We start from the raw sequence: 20918 nt of genomic DNA on the forward strand, positions 1-20918 counted from the left end.
TATTTTAGTTGTTTCAGAAAGCTAATTCAAAGCATAAATTCTCAAACTCAGCCGAACCGAAGACTTATCGAATGTTCGTCTACAAGAAATTTTCAAAGAACGACAGTGAGCCAACAAAAACCGAGTTGGGGGCAGTACACAACATATGTAAAGCTATTTATGTTCTTGTGCAGTTTTACCATGAAAATTGCCAAGACTCTTGAATTCTTTACCCCCTCCCCCTACCCAATCAACTACAAAGGTAGCATTTATATTCGGCAGTGTTTAAGAACAAAAAGAAACTCCCTTATTACAGCAGTGTCTCTGACCGCGGGCTTTTCAGAAATTATAAACAAACAACAAAATTTCGAAAAATAGTCTGAAACCCAACAAAAATGGCCTCGGCTATTAAAAACGATTTTTTTTTTTTTTTGTGGAACAGAAACAGTACTTTGAATCAAGAGGAAGAAAAGACAGAATTATTGGAGAAGGTAATTTTCCATACAAGCAAAAAAAAAAAAAAAGAAGAAGTAAATGGTTACATCTTGGCAACAGACAGAATAAAAATTCCTACCTGTGTCTACTGTAATTTGTGACGTGACACTGCAGAAAATAGAAGCTATAAACTAGAAAAGGAAAATAGCTATACAGTTTGAATACTATATATAAAAAAATCAAAAATTTGTTGTTGGTTTGTGTTGGTTTGTTTTTCGTTCTTTTGTCACGGCAATTGTTGCATTTTGTGCAAATAAATTATAATTACTATAGATTAATGCATCTATAATGAACGTAACCGTATTTTGGTTGTTTCCAAAAGCTAATTCCAAGCGTACAATTCTCAAACTCAGCCAAACCGAAGTTCGTCTACAAGAAATTTTCAAAGGACGACATTGAGCCAACAAAACCATGACCAAGTTGGGGGCAATACGAAAAATATGTCAAGCTATTCATGCCCTTGTGCAAATTCATCTTGTGCAGTCTTACCATGAATATTGCCAAGACTGTCCAATCGTTTAGCCCCCTCCAACCCCTTATCACAGCAGTGCAGCTGATCGCGGGCTTTCCAGAAATTATACTCCTTCTGTTTTTATTTAGAAGCACACTTAATTCAATACGATAAAAAAAAGAGCGAGACATAGCAATATCAGCGGCACCATGACACCCATTTCCCCCTCATACATTTTGAAAAAACACCTTTTCAGGTATTTTATTTTAAAAAATAAAAAAACATACCCTTGTCCCCTACATGTTGTAAACTATCATTTTTATTAAATAGTTATAAATTTTAATTATAGTCTTATAATATTATAATTTTTAAAAATGATAAAAAAAACAAATTTTTATTATAAAAAAAAACTTGAACACAAACCTAATCTACCAAAAAGCTTCCAAGCCTATTTTTACTCTTTGAGATGTGATTTGGGAAAGCCCTTTTAATACACCCTTTTAATGAGATGTGAGACGAGCCATATTTAGGCAAAATAAAATAAGTAAGTAAGACGGCACACGCCCCTTAAGGTCCAAACCGGCGGTGCTGATCTCCGTTTTTATAGTTCTTCAGCCAGAAAGTGCAATGGGAGACTGGGGGCAAACCATCCTGTGCTTTCACACACCCTTCCTGCTTAAACTTCCCTAGATTTCTCCATGTACCCATTCAGAGCTGGGTCGACTCTGGCTGAGCCTACAGAGTCACGCCGTTGACCCCCGTCCCAAACCAAATAACTGGTTACAACTAGAATTGAATCCATGCCCCTTGGACAAAAAATTCTCACACCCGCGCGCCAACCACTTAGCCAGGACAGCTATATAGTCGTGCATAAAGTTGTATAAACATTGAGGTACAATTTATTTCAAAAATGATATAAACATAGACGTGCATAGACAGGGAGGGGGCTTAGGCCCTAGAAAATATTCTGAATTATTTTTCCAACAGGTACATACAATTTCATACAATTTATAGATTTTTTGGGCGGGGGGGGGGGGGGGGTTTACAAGCCTAGTCCCCTCATTATCTCTGAAATTCTCCAAACAAATTTCTACGTATGAGTCTATATGTATACAATCACTTCGCTTCTAAAAGTTTGATTTCGACTGGCTTAATGCACAGGCCTAGCTTCAACTTTAAATCCCTCCAAATGATAAAATTCTGTGATTTAAAATAATCTGTATTAAAATAATATATAATAATCAAAAATATATATGAACTTGATTGCCTGAATCCAATGTCCAGAATAAAACATAAGTGTTTAAAAATCAAATACACATAATTATTCATGAAGGTAAGAAAGCAGACGGAATTAAGCAAGTCACTTACATATAACGTATATCTTCAGATATGAAAACTATTTCCTCCTTTTTGGCACTAGTTGGGGGCTCTTCATGTTTATCAATTTCCTCTCTTTCGCTTCTTTCAACTTCTTCATTCCAGGACTAAAGAAAAATAATAGAAACATTAAACGAGATAAACTTTGTGCTTATATCCCTCCCACCGATTTTATATATATAATATACAGGATCCATCCATTCTCGGCTGAGGCTCTAGCCTCGAAGACCCATTAGCTACATACCTCTAAGAGAAACAAATTACACAAATGCCCCAATGAAAATAGGCTACATATTTAAACTTTAATAGAATGGTGAATATGTTTCACCTCATTGAAATAATAATATTAACTTATTTCTGACCCACTAATATGGTCGCACAAATCACACAAAGTGATTAGTGCTATGTATGAGAACACTATTGGTTTTTAACGTATTACTGGGGGAGGAGGTATTTTTGGAGATTTTGAGGGTTCAGAATGCAAGAACTGGTTTGAAAATTAACGTTAAAAAGACTAAGTCGCTGAGACAAGGAATAGATGAAGATGGGGAAGTGATGTCGAGGAAGGAGAGGATTGATCCAGTGGTTAACATCAATTACCTGGAAAGTAGTATTAGCAAAGATGGCGCAGTGAAAATTCGGAAAGCAGAAAAACTAAGGTCCATGTTTCTTTTTGTTTTTGTTTTTTTTTTTTGTTAAAAAATGTTTGGAAGAAAAAGAAGATAACTCTGGGAAGCAAGATTAGAATATTGGAAGCTATGGTAACGAAAGGGGTCAACTATGGTTTTGAAACTTGGGCGCTTTGAAAAAAAGAGGGATATCTGTTAAATGGTTTCCAAAGGAATTTTCAAAGGATAGTTTAAGGTCAGTTGACTGTCATTAATAAGCAGTATTTTAAGCAAGGGTTTCCTAAGTTAATGGGTATCTAAATTCTTGCACTTGGGATGCCTACCAGAAGGGTTTGTTGGATTTCAACCATTGGCTGTTTTACCCCGGTTCTGTATTTCAGGGTCGGATCGGCTCAACCATAGTAGGGGAGGAGGAATAAATGGGCTTGAACATGGAGACAAGTTTAAGTTAGCATTGACTTGGTCAAATTGGCTACTTAAAAAATGTTATTTGACATGTTGTGGGATTTATATCTAAGGAGATAATTTGTCAAACAACATAACAACAAAATTTGTCAAACAACAAAAATAATTGTCAAACAGCGAGCTGTGCGAAAAATAATTTTTGATACTGCTTTCTGGGCTATAATGGAAGAAAGGTTGGGATGAAAGGGATATGTTTTGCAGATGAAAGATGACCGACCGCCAAAGACTGTACTTTTAAACCATGTATCTGGAGCCGAACGAAAAGCCGGCCGTCCCCAAATGGGGAGCGAAGAAGTCATAAGGAATGATTTGAAGGAGATCGGAACTTCATGGGAAAGGGTGAAGAGTGAAAGCTTTTAACATATTCGGGTGGAGAAGGAGAGTGCGCAGCTGTTTTGGCCTCGTGTTGCTAGGCACTGCAGTGAGTTACTAGTTTTAATTTTTCAAGATCAAACAGTGCACTAAATGAGACAGTGTGGCCACAAGGGGGAGGTCGACAAAAAACAAAATGGGAGAGGAACATATTTTCAACATATTTTAGCTGAAAAATTTTAGATTTAGAAAGAAGATATATCCAACTCTCTCCCCCAAATAAAAAAAAATGAAATGTTTATGTGAATCTTCAACATTAGATCTGCAACAATCCTTTCTGTAGAAGAAGAACTTTAGTTAAAAGGCACATACTGAAATATCGTCAATGCACAAGTACTTACAAAATTGCAGAAAGAAGACTCATATATGTCCACCCTATTCCTCTCCCCCCCCCTAAAACATCAGATTCCAACAAGAGTACACGCTTATACATAATTAAAAAAATTGACTCTCATCTATTGCCCTACGATTTAAATATCCCTAAACCCTTCGCACACTTTGACAATAATTCTCCAATTTGCTCTCCAACAGATTTCGGCGATTACTTTAGCTGTGCTTGTACTAATAAACTCTTAAAATCCTTTGAAGAATTTTGTTTCGGACAAACCTGTTTAATTCAATGACAATACGATTTACGCAACGGAGATAGGTAGAAAATTTTCTATTTAAGAATTTAGGCGCTTTAGATCCCTCCAATTTAAGAATTTAGACGCTTTAGATCTCTCCAATTAAAGCTTAAAAATCCCTCTTTGACTTTTATTTTACAAGGTGTAAGAAGTCTTTAATTTGAGAAAATTGTGCTCAACTTGTTTTGGTTTCGGAACGCCTTAGATTTTAAATCAGGAAGCTAAAAATCCTTTTTGACCGGAAACAAATACGGATCATCCACGCCATCTATCCATACATTAAAACAATCTTTATATAAAGATTGCGCTGTTTCACCGTGACGAATCGATATTTACATTTTAGCTCACACACCCTTTTTTTTCGACAAATAAGTGAGGAGCAGTTAGAATAACACAATTAATTATTGAAACGAGTGGCTGAATTACTTGTTCAGCATACTTTTTCATTAGTCATCCGAAAAGTAGTCTCGAATAAAAACATTTCTATCCCAATCAACCCATTATGCCAATCCTCTCCTGCTCCCTGGAATACTCTGCCTGGAACAGCTAAAGAGAGTCACGTTTGGTGACTTCTAAAAAGTTGTTTGGCTTCAAAGCGATTGTTTACTCTCCTTTTTAATAGCTCTTTATATTATTATTATTTTAAATTTTTTCTTCTTTTTATAATTATCATTTTTTCAACGCCCCCTAGTCTGGATGCATCTGGGCCATGTTTGGAAAATATCATTTTGTTAGTGGCGGTTACGAGTGATGGATGACAACTCACCATTTTTCTCAGTGCTTTCCTTTTATTATTTTTTCCCCTCTCACCCTCACTACACTCCCAGCCACAGAGCCATCTGTTGGTAATACTATAGTGAATTCTTTCTGTTCAAACTTCTTGCTGCATAAATGAACTATCTGAACATTCTAATAGATTCTAAAATCGCCGAAGCCCAAAATCTAATTGGATTATCTGTGTGATTGTTTAGTGAGTCACAATCAGTGGTACCAATTGGGTGGGTGAGGGGGGGGGGGCAGTTTCTCCAGCACTTTGGATTTCGCAAAATGCTTTTTTAGGTATTTTAATCGAAAATGGCTTGTTTTTATGGCACTTGGTATTAACCAAGTGACATATAGCAGTCGCCAATTCTGTCGGTCTGTCTGTCTGTCTGTCTGTCGGTCTGTCCCGGTTTTGCTACTTTAGGCACTTCCAGGTAAGCTAGGACGATGAAATTTGGCAAGCGTATCAGGGACCGCACCAGATTAAATTAGAAATAGTCGTTTTCTCGATTTGACCATCTGGGGGGGAGTGGGGGCCCGGTTAATTCGCAAAAAATAGAAAAAATGAAGTATTTTTAACTTATCAGCGGGTATTTGGATCTTAATGAAATTTCATGTTTGGAATGATATTGTGTCTTAGAGCTCTTATTTTAAATCCCGACCGGATCTGATGACATTGGGGGGAGTCGGAGGGGGAAAACCTAAAGTCCCGGTTTTGCTACTTTAGGCACTTCCAGGTAAGCTAGGACGATGAAATTTGGCAAGCGTATCAGGGACCGGACCAGATTAAATTAGAAATAGTCGTTTTCCCGATTTGACCATCTGGGGGGGGGGGAGTAGGGGCCGGTTAATTCGGAAAAATAGAAAAAATGAAGTATTTTTAACTTATGAGCGGGTGATTGGATCTTAATGAAATTTGATGTTTGGAATGATATTGTGTCTCAGAGCTCTTATTTTAAATCCCGACTGGGTCTGATGACATTGGGGGGAGTTGGAGGGGGGAAACCTAAAATCTTGGAAAACACTTAGAGTAGAGGGATCGGGATGAAACTTGATGGGAAAAATAAGCGCAAGTCCTAGATACATGATTGACATAATCGGAACTTATTTGTTCTCTTTGGGGTAGTTGGGGGGGGGGAGTAAGTCTTAAAAATTAGAAAAATGAGGTATTTTCAACTTGCGAACGGGTGATCGGATCTCAATGAAATTTGATGTTTAGAAGGATATCGTGTCTTAGAGCTCTTATTTTAAATCCCGACCAGATCTTGTGATGGGGGCGGGGAGTTGGGAGGGGGAACCTAAAACTTGGAAAACACTTAGAGTGGAGGGATCGGGATGAAACATGGTGGGAAAAATAAACACAAGTCCTAGATAGATGATTGACATAAACGGAACGGATCCGCTCTCTTTTGGGTAGTTGGGGGGGGGGGTTAATTCTGAAAAATTAGAAAAAATGAGGTATTTTTAACTTACGAACGGGTGATTGGATCTCCATGAAATTTGATTTTTAGAAGGATATCGTGGCTCAAAGCTCTTATTCTAAATCCTGACCGGATCTGGTGACATTGGGGGAAGTTTGGGGTGGGGAGACCTAAAATGATGGGAAACGCTTAGATTGGAGGGATTGGGATGAAACTTGGTTGGAAAAATAACCAAAAGTCTTGCATACGTAATTTACATAATTGGAACGGATCCGCTCAATTGCGGGGGGGGGGGTAATTCTGAAAAATAAGAAAAATAACGTATTTTTAACTTACGAAGGAGTGATCGGATCTTCATGAAACTTCATATTTAGAAGGACCTCGTAACTCTGATATCTTATTTTAAATCTCAACCGGATCAAACGTAATTGGGGGGGGGGGCAGTTGGGGGGACCGGAAATCTTAGAAAATACTTAAAGCGGTGAGATCAGGATGAAACTGGATGGGAAGAATAGAAACCTGTCTAAGATACGTGACTGACATAACTGGACCGGATCTGCTCTCTTTGGTGGAATTGGGAGGGGGGAGGTAATTTTGAAAATTGAGGTATTTGTAACTTACGAAAGGGTGACCAGATCTTAATGAAATTTGATATTTAGAAGGATCTTGTGCTATAAAGTTTAACTTTAGGTTCTGACCTTCTCACAAGTGCCAAATGAGCTCTTGGCTCTTCCGACCTCGTACCATATGAGCTCTCGGCTCTTCCGACCTCGTCCAAATGAGCTCTTGGCTCTTCCGACCTCGTACCATATGAGCTCTCGGCTCTTCCGACCTCGTCACAAGTGCCATATGAGCTCTTAGCTCTTGTTTTTTCTGGTATTTTCACGAATAATTTCTTAGACCACGCTGTTTTTTTTTTCAGTTCAAGAAGTTGAAGAGAGAAAAGACGTTCAAGAAGAAAAGAAGTTCAAGAAGAGAGAGAGAGTTCAAGAGAGAAAAAAACTGGTTTTATTTAAAAAAAAAAGCAGTGACAGGCGTACTAAAAAAACAAAAGCAATAACAAAACAGTTTTGTTGTTGCTTTTGTTTTAGTACATTTTGGTACTACTTTGTTTAAATTAAATTCGTCTTTTTCTCTCTTGACTCTCTCTAGTATTTTTATAGAAAAAAAATCTGCCACCCCCTATATTTTGAAAAATACCTTTTTACCCTATCCCCGTCACTATTGACGCCATTAGGTCATAGTTTTTCTTTTTTTAAGCGATCTCACACGTCATTTGTGATAAACAGTTAAACTTACCCCAATAGCGGCTAGTTCTGCACTAATCCTTCGTCGGGCTTCCTCCGCGCTCAGCCTTCTGTTTGTTCCATCATTATTCTCTTGTACAATGGCTGGTGTACTGCAAAAAACAAATAACATTAAATGATAAACATTAAAAATAAAAACACAAAAAAAATTCAAAGACGCATGAAAAATTTGTTCATATGCATTTTTGTTGCGTTTTTCCAAGTCAGAAAAAATCAGGGGGGTCCACCCCCCCCTCTCCACCATGATATTCTGAGCTATAAATTTAAGACCATACTGGGCTTTTTTGTTTTCACTAAGGAACGAAGTCAAGCAGGGACGTGCAAAAGACGATTTAAATGAATTAAGCACTTACGCAGAGAAGAGGGCCACTAGGGCCGGGCTAATACTAGGTACTATTTACTACGATAAAGTATATATACTGTACATTTTTATGCCCTCCCCCACCCCCCAGAAAAGTTACTGGGTACATTCCTGACATAAATTGGCCGATACAGCAATTAAGCTTGCCATATTCAAGCGAATGCAATTCAATTATTGGTAATTGTATTTTTTTGCAAGTAATTGCCATTCGATTACAACAGTTTTCAATTACAAATTTGGTTTAATTAGAAGTTGAAAAGAAAAAATGATAATGTATTTGCCTTGCCCAGTGTATTCTACAGAATGTTCATTCAATAATCTAAAAAGACCCGTTTGGGAGTAAGACTTGTACAGAGGAATATAATTTTAGTTCAAAGAGGGTGAAGTTGCGATGGTTTGTAGGGCAACAGTTCAATCAAAATTGGATAGCATTGTTTTTGGTAGCCAAAATCAATGATACTTTACTCTTACTCAGTATAATCCTTGTAATATTCACTCGAGAATCTAGAAAGATTAGATCATAAGTTTGAGATCATAAGTCCTGTACAGAGGAATATAACTGTAACGTAATAAATACTTTATAAAAAAAAAAACTTTGAAAAAACTATGTTTTACAAATGGACTAAAAAGGGGAAAATAAATTCTTTGGTTCTAAAAATTTAAACCTGGTGCACGTTTTACTTAAATAGAGAACTGTATATTCGTCATCCTCAGCATTCATAAAATTATGCTTGTATGATAAATTGTTATCATTTTCGGAAAGTTCGCAACATGTTTAAATTTTTAGAACCGAAAAATGTATTTTCCCCTATTTAGTCCATTTGTAAAATGTAGTTTTTTAAGGCAGGACGGGCTCTGAAAGAATCTTCCTATACCTCCCATGTTAAACATCTGAAGTTTGGCTGACGTTCCTGAATTAGTTATTTCGGCGGTTTTTATTTTATCAGCTATAAAAAAAAAATCCTGAATATTTTGATCTAATCAAATCTTAAAGCCGACAATTATTTTTTTATAACCCCAAAATAATTGACCTTTCATTACACATTTCTACCCTTGCTGCTCTCCTCTCAAATATTCAAATCTCATTCAGCTTGTTGTGCACAAGTGTTTATTTACCAAATGCTCGCTCCCTGTTAAACACATATTACCTTCAAATCGTTGCATGTTTGAAACAAGCAGAAGCTGCTGCCGTCCCTCGTCTTTCGGATTTCCATTTGGAAAAATGACCCCGAATTAAATGGCATTAAAAATAAAGCGAAGTTCTGGCTTCGTATCTGAATCGCCTGCGGTCGCCCAAATATAGGCCATGTTTTTTATATTAAAAAATAGGCCAAAGGATAATTCAAGCGGTATCTGTGTAGTGTACGGTATAATGGCTCTGAATGCCCCAAAACTGCTTCTCAATGGAGACAAGTGATCAATTCCTCTATTCTGGAACCCTCTGCTTCTAGTGATGTTACTCCTGTAGCTTCTTGGATTAAGCACTATTCTAGTATTTTTTTACTATCATTAACTATGCTGCACACTCTTGTTTCTCGTATCTCCTTAGTGATTTAGTTCCCTAAAAGCTGGAGCAGAAGCATATAATCCCAGTCTCCTGTGAAAAAGTGCTTAGAATGTTAAACAACTTAAATCGAAATCTGTTGATCATCATGGTATTGCTGTCTCCCACCTTCGAACGGAGTCGCAAGATTTAGTGTTCCACCTGCAGCCGCTTTTCCAAATGTGCTTGGCATCCTCTCAGGTGCCTGACTCCTTTCTAAGCGGCGCTAAAGCGTGGAAAGGATCCTTTAAGTTGCAAAACCTATAGACCCATAACTGTGGCTTGTAATGTTAGCGAATTTTTTGAGTATTTTTTCTTACCTTTTGTAGCAGAAATTATGGATAACAGTCAAAATAAGTTTGGATTCAGGCGGCGTATTGGTTGCCAGCATGCCCACCGTGTTTTAACTTCTGTCCTTTCAAAGGTTCAAGCCAGTGGCTCTGAGGTCCATTTTTGCACCCTGGACCTGTCTAAAGCTGTTGACGATGTTTCTCATTGTCAAGTTTTGTTTTCCCTTGTCAGTTCTGGAGTCAACGTTTCTGTCGTTCGGGTTTCTTCAGTTTTGGTATAGTAATTCCCATGTTCGGTTAAAGTTTCACTCGAATTTTTATGGGATTATTCCAATCCGTTCGGGAGTGCGTCAAGGTGGTGTTCTTTCACTGTATCTTTTCAGTATGTGTATCCACAGTGTGCTATCCAAAATTATACTCTCTCTTTTCTGTGATTTGGTAAATGTCTCTTATATTGCATATGCGGATGATATACTTCTTTTAAGCCGTTCCAGATCTAGCCTCTCGAATTCCGTGTCATCTATTTCAAAACATTTCCAAAGTGTTGGTCTGTCATTGAATATTGATAAATGTGAGTGCCTAGTCTTTAATGCAAAGTCTATGCCCATTTTTCTCCCGTGTTCTAACTTCTCCGTTCGTTCTGTCTCTGAATTGCGGTGGTTAAGCACTCATATTTGTTCAAATCCTAACTTTTAGGACAAATATTGTATGAAATGTTAAAGAAAAACTTAAAAGCGGGTTATGGCAAAATAATGGCTAATCGTGGTCATTATTCTCGAAAAGCGCTTCCATTCCTATATAGTAGCTTTTGTGACCATTCAATACTTTTCCTGTCTGGTATTTCACCTATCCTAAAAAAAAGGATCTGGCTGAATTGCGTATATTATATTTGGCAAATTTATAGTTTAGAGCACTTAGAAATGCTAATTCTAGAAGCGCATCCATTTCTGGTTGACCCTCCTCTTCCGTGGGGCAAACTAAAAATGCGTAAAGTTGGCTTGATTAAAGGTAATATTACCTATAGAGCGAAGGTGAGGGCAGCAGGGTGAGGTCTGTATTCTATATCTATTGAATAAACTTCGTTTTTTTTGTTTTTTTTTTAGTTTTATTACTCTTTGTTGAATGAATATAGAATACAGACCTCGCCCAGCTACCCGCGGGGCTCATGGACTAATACGCTTCGCCCTATAGGTAATGTTACCTGTAAGCAAGCCCACTTTACACATTTTTAGTTTACCCCATGGGGGAGGAGGGTCAACCAGAAATGGATGCGCTTGTCTAATAATGATAAAGAAACAAAATGCGATCATCAGAATCTTGGTGTATACAGTAATACGCACTATAGACATTACGGAACGAAACTAAACATTTACCTTATATTTCTGCTTCTGCTTTATTTACGCCGGTCTTTATAGGAACACGAAAATAATTTGGTATTACAAGGCTTCTGACATTATTACTTCTTTGCGGAAGTTAGGCTTAAATTTGGAAAAGAATCATATTTTTTCTATGGGCCTCTTCCACCCTTTAGTTTGTTTATTTATTCGTTAGTTTTCACCTCTTTTCGTTTTATAGTTGCGTTATCTTTTAGAGGTTCTTTCGTTAGTTGAGTTACGGTTGTGTTGTATATGAGAACTTCCCACAACCACAGGTTCACTAAAGGAGAAATCGCTATCACTATGCTATCAGTGCAAAAATACCGTCTTCCTTGTGTTTAAATTAGGGGCTACAAGTCTTCAGACTAGGGTTCCCGATAACGGTCCATTCTTTATTGCGGTCTGATATCATTCTCGAGGGGGCTTGAGGCTCTGTTTTTAAATTCCCAAAAATGTATTTCAATAAATACAAATTGCTGTAAGTCTGAAAAATATTTATTATTTCCAAATCAGTGTCCATTGAAAAATTTCCACGCTAGACAATTTCTTAGAAAATACTTTTTTTTTTCAGTTTTCTTGGGACGAGGTGTTTTCTGCTTCTTTAATCCGTTCTTTTCATATACTTGTTTCTTTTTTCTTACTCGTTTCTCTATTTTTATAAATACGGTTTTCTTTTTTTCCCAGTATGTGTTTAGTTTAATTCTGGAATTTATCACCATTCCAACGAGCATGCTCTCTATCGGGGAAGCTTATTTTGACACACATGATTATTTATAAATATATCTTTTCTCATCACTCTAATCAAGCTGTCATGTAAATGACAGCTTATCTCTAAAGATCATCAAAAAAATGTTGCATTTTTGTTCTAAATAGGCCTACAGCACACAGAATTTCGTTTTGTGCCTACACAAAACGTAATTATCTAGTAGCAAGAACAGGGGCGTAGCTCCAGCATTTTTACTGTAGGGGGGCAAGAGGGGTTTATATCCGGATAGTCAAGGGATATGGAATATATAATCAAGAGCCACCCTAGCCGAGTGGAGAGTAATCTGGACCTGCAATCCTTCAGACGAGGATTCGAATCCTGGTGGCAGCCAATCTTTTGACTGAGGTAGGGATCAGTATTGTGACTCTGCGAGCTCAGCCGCTGTGAGTCTGGAGAACTTACGGTTACACAAATTCTCATGAACCATCAAAATCTCAGATGCCAGTGAGGCGGAAAACACCTAGTCTTGCTCCAAGCACAAGTAAGCAATCTGCAAGAATAAGCTATTTGTTTTGGGGCGGGGGCTTTCGATATCTTGCATCTTCTCGTCCTGGAATCATATTTACTTGCGTTTTTCTATAAGTTACATTTTATCAAGATCCGCCCCAAAAATCCCTAGGCACACGCCCAAATCCTTAGGCATACTATCGGCAATCAATTTAGAAATTAAAAAGGATACTCACTTTTGGTACACAGCCTGACTTGCAGGATCTGGGCTGCTCATCTTCCGACCACGTACTTGTCTCTGTCCTTGTTGTGTTTTATCTATGCCTCCTGCAAGAGGCACAAAAACTTGTCGAGAAGCAACCTCATTCAAATCTGAACTGCCACGAGCCACTTCAAGAGGATACATGGATGCTGATGTAATGGGGTAAAGCTGTACACCATCTCGGTTGAAATACTGAGCCGATGATTGTTGCTGATAAAGTGTTTGAGGTGGCACCTCAGCTTGTTTTGGACTCACTTGGTAGGATCCCATATCATGACCTGAACCATAGTTAGTATACTGTCCTCTACGCATCATCTGTTGTTGTAACATATAGTCACGCAGCATAGCTTCATTTTGCAGCATTTGCTGATTATCTTTTACAGGCGAGGTAGCTCTCTGTTGACCGACTGAGTTATCTCCAACATTATAACCTTGAGGGTAACCATAAAACTGTTGCATATTAAATTGTTCTTGCTGATTATCCATCTGATATGGACCTCCAGGGTTTCCATATGGTAGCTGCACCGGGGTCACAGACTTCGGGAGATAATTATAGTTCGTCTGTTGTTGATAAAATTGATTGTCTATCGGGTTTTGCTGCGGCATTGTTTGAAAAGGCGGTTGCTGAGGCGAGAGAACTCCAGGTGATACGAGCTGACTTTGCTGCGACATTGCTGAAAATGAGTCTTGGTGCTGGGGTGAGAAAACACCTGACTGCACCAGCTGGCTTTGTTGTGGCGGAAATGGCTGTTGTTGTCGAGGTGAGAGGAAACCAGGTGACATGAGTTGCCTTTGCTGTACTATTCTTTGTTGATCTCCAAAATAGACCTGATTCGGTGTTGGTGCATATCTGGGAGTTGGACTAGTCATCTGAATGGCTTGACCACTGGCATACATCTGCTGACGCATCATTGCCTAAAACACATCGACAAATTAGTATTTTTATTTTGACTGATGTGTGTTAAGGAAGCAGTTGAGTGTTAAGTTAGTGGCAACAAGGTACATGATGTTGTAGTTATGCTTTGTTTTGTTTTTTTAAACCCCTTCTGAGCTTAAGGTCAATTAAATAAAAAAAAAAACTTGAGTGATTAAAACGTAAACTTAAGTGAGACGTGTATAATACGCAAGTACTGGAATTTTTTTTTAGAGAGAGAGAGCCGGATTTCCTGGTATTATTTATAAACGATCAGAAATTAAATTTAAAAAACAACAAGTTTTTTCAACTGAAAGTAAGGAGCAATATTAAAACTTAAAACAAACAGAAATTATAACGTACACGAGGAGGGTTACTCCCTCATCAACACCTCGGTCTTTATGGTAAAGTTTTTTAGTACTTTAAAAAAAAGCTTCTTATTGTTTTTAAGTAAACGAGCCTTGTGTTTTAGAATTCGTTCTCAAAGAACTGGAAAAAAATCAAACTTTAGCGTAAAAAGCGAAATGTTGAGGAGGGGACCCCCCGGGGATGTAATAATTTCTTTTTGTTTCGGGTTTTAATGTTGCTCCTTGCTTTCAGTTGAAAAAACTTGTTTTTTTTAATTTAATTTTAATCGTTTTTTAAATAATGCCAGGATATCTGGCTCTACCTCCACGCAAATATCCCTCCTCCCTACGGATATATCTTCTACACAATTCAATTCTGTTGAAAATTTTACTGAACAATAATTCTTAACATCTCCACGCGTGAAATTGAGTCAGCAAAGAGAAGGAAAGACATAAAGAAGAATTTCCTATAGGAATTCTGATAAATTCTCTCACTGTAAAATTTCCCCTGAAATATTCACCTCCTGGAAACTTCCCTCCCCGTATAAAATTATCTCCTATAAAAATCCCCCCCCCCCGAGAAATAAATACATACTTCCCACTAACAAATAGTAAACGTAAACAATAGACAAATTTTGCAACTTAAAGACCTATCCACAGAGGCTTTAGGAGGGTCGTGAAATCCCCAAAGGCATAGTTATTCGGCATTTCAACTATGCTGAACAAAATGGGTATATCCAAATTTTGATCGTGCGATTTTGAGAAAAAAGGGGCGTGGGAGGGGCCCTAGTTGCCTTCCATTTTTGTGTAACTTTAAAAGGATACTAAAACTTTTAATTTATGTTCGAACGAGACCACTCACGATATTCTAGGACCATTGGGTCGATACGATCATCCCAGGAAAGAACAAACAAAGAAACAATCAAATAAACACGCATCCGTAATCTTTCTTCTGGTACAATAGGGTTATCAGATGCGCTGAATCTGACGGTATGATTTTCATTAAGAATCTTTTACTTTTAGAGGGTTTCCCCCCCTTTTTGAAATATCAGGCAAAGTTTCTCAGGCTTGTAACCTTTGATGGGTAAGATGAAACTTGTTGAAAATTATATATTTGAAATCAGCATAAAACCCCAATTCTTTTGATATATCTATTGATATCAAAATTCCGTTCTTTAGAGTTTCGGTTACTATTGAGCCGGGTCCCTCCTTACTTACAGTTCGTTACCACGAACTGTTTGATTTTTTCTTTTCATTTTGTGCATTTATTCGATTATCCGTCCTTCAAATTATGTCGTGGCATTTGGAGGGGATGTGGTTGTGTTAAGTTCATTGTTAATAACTGATATTAAATAAAAAAAAAATAAAAAAATAAACATAAATAAATAAAAATATTTTCTACAGGTAACCGCCGTTATGTAGATAGATAGATAGATAAGCAAAGCAGTATACATATTTGATTTCCTGTTATTGGCTCATATAGATTTACTCAAGCAAACTAGGGGAAGGGGCTAGAAAATGTTCATGGGTACTGGAGGTCTGTTAACATACATCTCTAATTTCTTCTTTTTCTTCTTCGCTTAAGCGCTTGAGTAGAAAGTCTCCTCAAATGCAGTTTCTATAGGCTTGGCATTTAAAATTCGAACTGAATCCTTCTTCCTTTTTTTAATGTTAATAGTTACTCTCGTGAATGTAGAAAATATTTAGTCATTAGATTGCACTGACATAAAAAACCAGAATAATAAAAAAAAAAGTAAGAATAGCTTCCGCAAGACTCATACAGATACCTAATATCCAAGCCATCGGAGGAGGGGGGAGGGGAGTAAAAAATTCCAGGATAAATTTCTGTTGAAAAAAAATATATGCATATAAACTACAATAATCCGTTTACCGGTTTACGGTCCCGCTGGATAGTTGAAAACAAAGAGAAAGGAAGAGACACACTTTTAAACAAGAAAAAAAATGGAAAGCCGCTGCCAAGTAAAACACCCCAACCCAAAGATATACCACACCTGCACCCAATAATCAAAGAAATAGTACTACTACTACTAAGAACTCACTGCAGCACCGAGCCACCTGAGGCCAACGCAGCTACGCACGCTCGTCCTCCATCCTAATCTATTCAAAGCCTCCCTGTTTATACCCTTCCAGAAAGTTCCAATTTCCCTTAAATCTTGCTTTACGACATTCTCCCACAACTTCGGACGACCTATTTTCCATTTAGCACTAGACGCTTGGCTAAAAAGGACAATCTTCGGCACTCTTTCATCCTTCATCCGCAGAACGTGCCCTAGCCATCTCAACCTTTCTCTCATTATAGCCCTAGAAAGTGGAATTGAACAAAGTACTGTTTGAAATACGGTCAGTCAGCCGGGTACCCAAAACAACCCATGGCCAATTTTTATCTTCGTCCGCTTTTCGGAGCGCCCTTGATTCAGAATCGTGTTTGACCACTGTCTTCACTATAGCTTCCAATATTCTAATTTTGGTTCGCAGACTTATCTTCCTGCCCCTTTCATGTAAGGAGTAATTTCTGTTCGTTTTAAGTTTTAATGTCGCTCTTTACTTTCAGTTAAAAAAAACTTGTTTTTTTATTTAATTTCTGAACGTTTTTGAATTAATGCATGTTCTAGTTTTGGCTCTCCGCACATGAATAATTAAAACGAAATTGGCGTATTAATTTTTTTTGGCCAAATGGCTTTCTCATAGTTTTGACCGGACGAATTCGAAAAAAAGGAGCGGGGGAGGAGGCCTAGTTGCCCTCCAAGTTTTTGGTTACTTAAAAAGGCAACTAGAACTTTCAATTTTTACGAACGTTTATATGAGGGGCTTCGTCCCCTCGTCAACACCTCACCTTTTACACTAAAGCTCAAATTTTGTCCCAATTCCTTAAGAATGACCCCTGACTCACAAAGGTCGTAGAATAATTAGTGAAAATTAGGAAAATACTTTAGCGTAAAGAGCGAGATATTAAGAGGAGGTGAACCCCTCATATGCGTAACAATTTCTGTTCGTTTTAAGTTTTAATGCCGCTCCTTACTTTCAGTTGAGAAAACTTTTTCATATATATTTTTTCAATGTTTTTAAATAATACCAGATAATCCTCCGCCACCTTCACGGAAATTCTCATCCCCCCTGACAAATTCCTCCATGGAAAGATCCTCCCAAGTAACCGCTTCCCCTCAACCCCCCTACCAAAAAAAAAAAAAACTGAAAACGTCTGTACACTTCCCAATAACCATTACAATATGTAAACACTGGTCAAAGTTTGTAACTTGCAGCCCCTCCCACGGGGACTGTGTGGAAGTGAGTCGTCCCCAAAGACATAGTTTTTAAGTTTTTCGACTATGCTGAATAGAATATCTATCTCAGAATTTTGATCCAGTGACTTTGGGAAAAACGAGCGTGGGAGGGGGCCTAGGGGCTCCCTAATTTTTTGGTCACTTAAAAAGGGTACTATAGCTTTTAATTTTCGTTAGAATGAGCCCTCTCGTGACATTCTAGGACCACTGGGTCAATACGATCACTCCTGGGAAAAAAAAAGAAAAAAGAAAAATAAAAAAAAACATATAAACACCGATCCGTGATCTGTCTTCTACCAAAAAAATTAAAAAAAATCCACATTTCTGTATATAGGAGCTTGAAACTTCTACAGTGCGGTTCTTTGATACGCTGAATCTGATGGTGTGATTTTCGTTAGGATTCTATGAGGCAAATTTTCTCAAGGTCTTAACTTTTGATGGGTAAGACTAAACTTGATGAAACTTATATATTTAAAATCAGCGTGAAAATGCGATTCTTTTGATGTAACTATCGGTATCAAATTCCGTTTTTAGAGTTTCGGTTACTATTGAGCAGGGTTGCTACACTTCGTTACCGCGAACTGTTTGATACTACCGAGCTGAGTGAAGCTGCCCTCTTGATCAATCTTTTCGTTATCCAACGTCACCTTTTAATCTTCACTTATTACTAGCCTTATTGACATAAGTCTTCTTCATATTATTTTTCAAAGCTATTCTAGCACCCTGAACTCGCAAAACCTCTAAAAGTTCATTCATTTTGCTCAAACTATGATCTAGGATGCTTAAATCATCAGCATAATCTAAGTCCAGGAGAGTTTTGTCTCCCCATCTCATTCCAAGGTTCCCATTGCCTTTCCTATGCTCCTTAAGACAGTCTATCACAATGATCCAAATAAATGGGGGATAGAACACAACCCTGCTTAACTCCTGATTTAATACAAAACCAGCTGCTAACCTCATTTCCTACCTTAACCGCAGCAGTGTTATTTTCATACATAGCACTAATCACTTTAATGTATTTGTCTGGTATACCATACAAGGATAAGACCTTTCCTAAAGCTCTTCTATCGACAGAATCGAACGCTTGCTCATAATCTATAAAACTAAGGACTAAAGGTGTTCGATAACTCAGGCACTTGTTCCCAGCTATTCTTTGACGTAGCTTGCCATGTAGCCCTAAGTCCTACTCCCCACTTCTGAACTTTTGTAAATTAAAAAAATCAAATAATAGTTAGGAAGAAAATTGCGTTACAACACATTTAATACATTCTTTTTTTCTTTCTCTTTTTTAAGCCCCACTCACAGTAAGATTTTACTAATGCCAAAATTTAACTAGCGCTAAATTGAGCCAATCAGATTTTCATATTAATTCCTGATTGGTTGAAAAGTTATAAAAATTCTAGTTGGCTAAAATTGGCACCGGCATTAATAAAATCTCAATGTGAATGAGCCATTACAGACTCATAAACAAGTCTTTTGCTTTAAAAAAGGCTTACCATCAGTTCCAATTCATACTGCTTTTCTTGATAGTTGGGTGGCAACTGTTGAGCTTCGCCACTTGAGCCAAATGTTAAGGTTTTCCCGTCCCAAAGCTCTTCAGTGGCAGTGGTACTATTACTTTCTGATGCTAAAACTTGACCCAACGTATAATCACCAGGAAAACCATTTAAGGACGTTGTCCGTGGAATAACATCAGGAACAGGTTGATACTCTCTTTCAATAGACAAATTTTGCAGGTTTTGCTCCAAGTTGTAGGCTGATGTGGGGCCTCGCTGTCGCGGTTTACTTGGGGAGCTGCAAGGGTATGGCACAAGAGTCGAAGGAGACGGTGTTCGAGACGCCACTTGTCGACGCACAGATGGTGGTCTTGGAGAAAAATCTGGCGGGGAAGCAATATTTTCTACATTTTCCTGCTAAAAGAAAGGATAAGAACTATAAATAACAAAGATTCAAATTAAAAAACAAGTAAAAGTAAGACTCAGGCAAGAGACCAGTCTACTATGCAAGGCCATTTCCCAGTGTGGTTACCAGGTTTAAACCCACCTAAAAAAAAGAAGTCCGACTCATAAAAACGTAACAAAAATGCAAATAAACAAATATTAAATGTATTTTCAAAGGTTTTTTAGTAACCCCCCCCCCCCCCCCATAGACAAAAATCCTGAATATACCTTTGCTGACCTGACTATTCATGAATGAGAACACCCCACACATCGGCTATGCATTTGTGCATACAGATTTGGTTGACATTCAAGAAGACTTTTTGAGTAGATTATTTCATAATATGTCATAGACATATTATGATTGGCATATTATAGCCAAATGAAAATACTGAATAAAACACAGAAAGTGAATGTTTCAAGAGGACAACCGGCTCTCTTCTTCAGCACGAATAAAATAATATGATCAAGGAAAAAGCAAAACCAAAAAACAAATGCGGAAAGTACAACTTTTTTGGCGTTTTTTTCATTGGTTTTGTTGTACTTTCTGCGTTTGTTTTTGGTTTTTGGTTTTTGCTTTTTCCTTGATCATATTATTTTGTTCGCGCTAAAGAAGAGAGCCGGTTGTTCTCTCTAAATATTTCGCTTTCTGTATTTTCATTTGGCCTTTAAAAACCCTATTTTTGATCGTTTTCTTTGTTTATATTATGGCAGGCCAATGTGGTTTAAGAAATTCTCTTTATCCATTGTTGTTTTTTTTTATCTACTTTGATTTACGTGTTTTATTTTCTTTTATGTGCGTGTATTACCACATGTATTATGCCATTGTATAGTGTGGACAAAAAATAAATAATAAACAATTTTTAAAAAATTATCTAAAAAAATAAATTATGATTTAGAATAATTAATGAAGCAAATTATCTTTGCTTTGGAGGCATGCCCATTTAGCAACAGACATCATTATCACACCTAAAGGACGTATATGACATTTTGCTATAATTCTGGGATAATTGCCGAAACCATTTACCAAGCTGTTCTCAAAAGGAAAATCAGTAGGGCAAAATAGATTAGGAGGATCCAAGTGTCATACATTATCAAGCTGATCCTCCCTTTAAGAACAACTTAACAAACGACAGTTTTTGGCCATAACCCCCAGTGAAAATACCAGGTTTAGACTTATGGTTGTTTACGACTGTCCTATCACAATATTTTTTTCTATATTATCTATATAGATATATATATATATCAATATATTATCCTGTGTCTATTCAGGCAGTAAATTTATAGGCCTTACTTCTGGATATAGGCCGTATTTCTGGATAAGGGAAAAGACAAAATTTTGATTACTAAATAAAGTGAAGTGTATAGGGATCATTGTGATTTTTCAAAAAATTTTACTGGCAGAACCAAGAGGAACAGAGAGTTCAAATGTAAAAATGTTCTGGCTCAAGAACTTTCCATTCTTCTTATTGGCTTAAAATTTCATACAA

General features: G+C 37.3%; 1 protein-coding gene across 2 annotated transcripts in view; it reads right to left on the bottom strand.

Moving 5' to 3' along the window:
- Positions 1 to 20918, bottom strand: part of LOC136025818 (telomerase-binding protein EST1A-like) — a 254787-nt gene that overhangs the window by 210649 nt on the left and 23220 nt on the right. Inside the window, exons 3-6 of one of the 2 annotated variants that reach the window (XM_065701809.1) lie at positions 18988 to 19401; positions 12904 to 13844; positions 7877 to 7976; positions 2294 to 2409 (exon numbers count right to left, since the gene is read on the bottom strand). In XM_065701809.1, the coding sequence (XP_065557881.1) occupies positions 2294 to 2409; positions 7877 to 7976; positions 12904 to 13844; positions 18988 to 19401 (1571 nt within the window). Of the gene's footprint in view, positions 1 to 2293; positions 2410 to 7876; positions 7977 to 12903; positions 13845 to 18987; positions 19405 to 20918 lie in introns of both variants that reach the window. The other variant, XM_065701808.1, reaches the window with a different exon arrangement.

Source organism: Artemia franciscana, chromosome 4, assembly GCF_032884065.1.
Source record: "Artemia franciscana chromosome 4, ASM3288406v1, whole genome shotgun sequence".
In the NCBI taxonomy this organism is placed as follows: Eukaryota; Metazoa; Arthropoda; class Branchiopoda; order Anostraca; family Artemiidae; genus Artemia; species Artemia franciscana.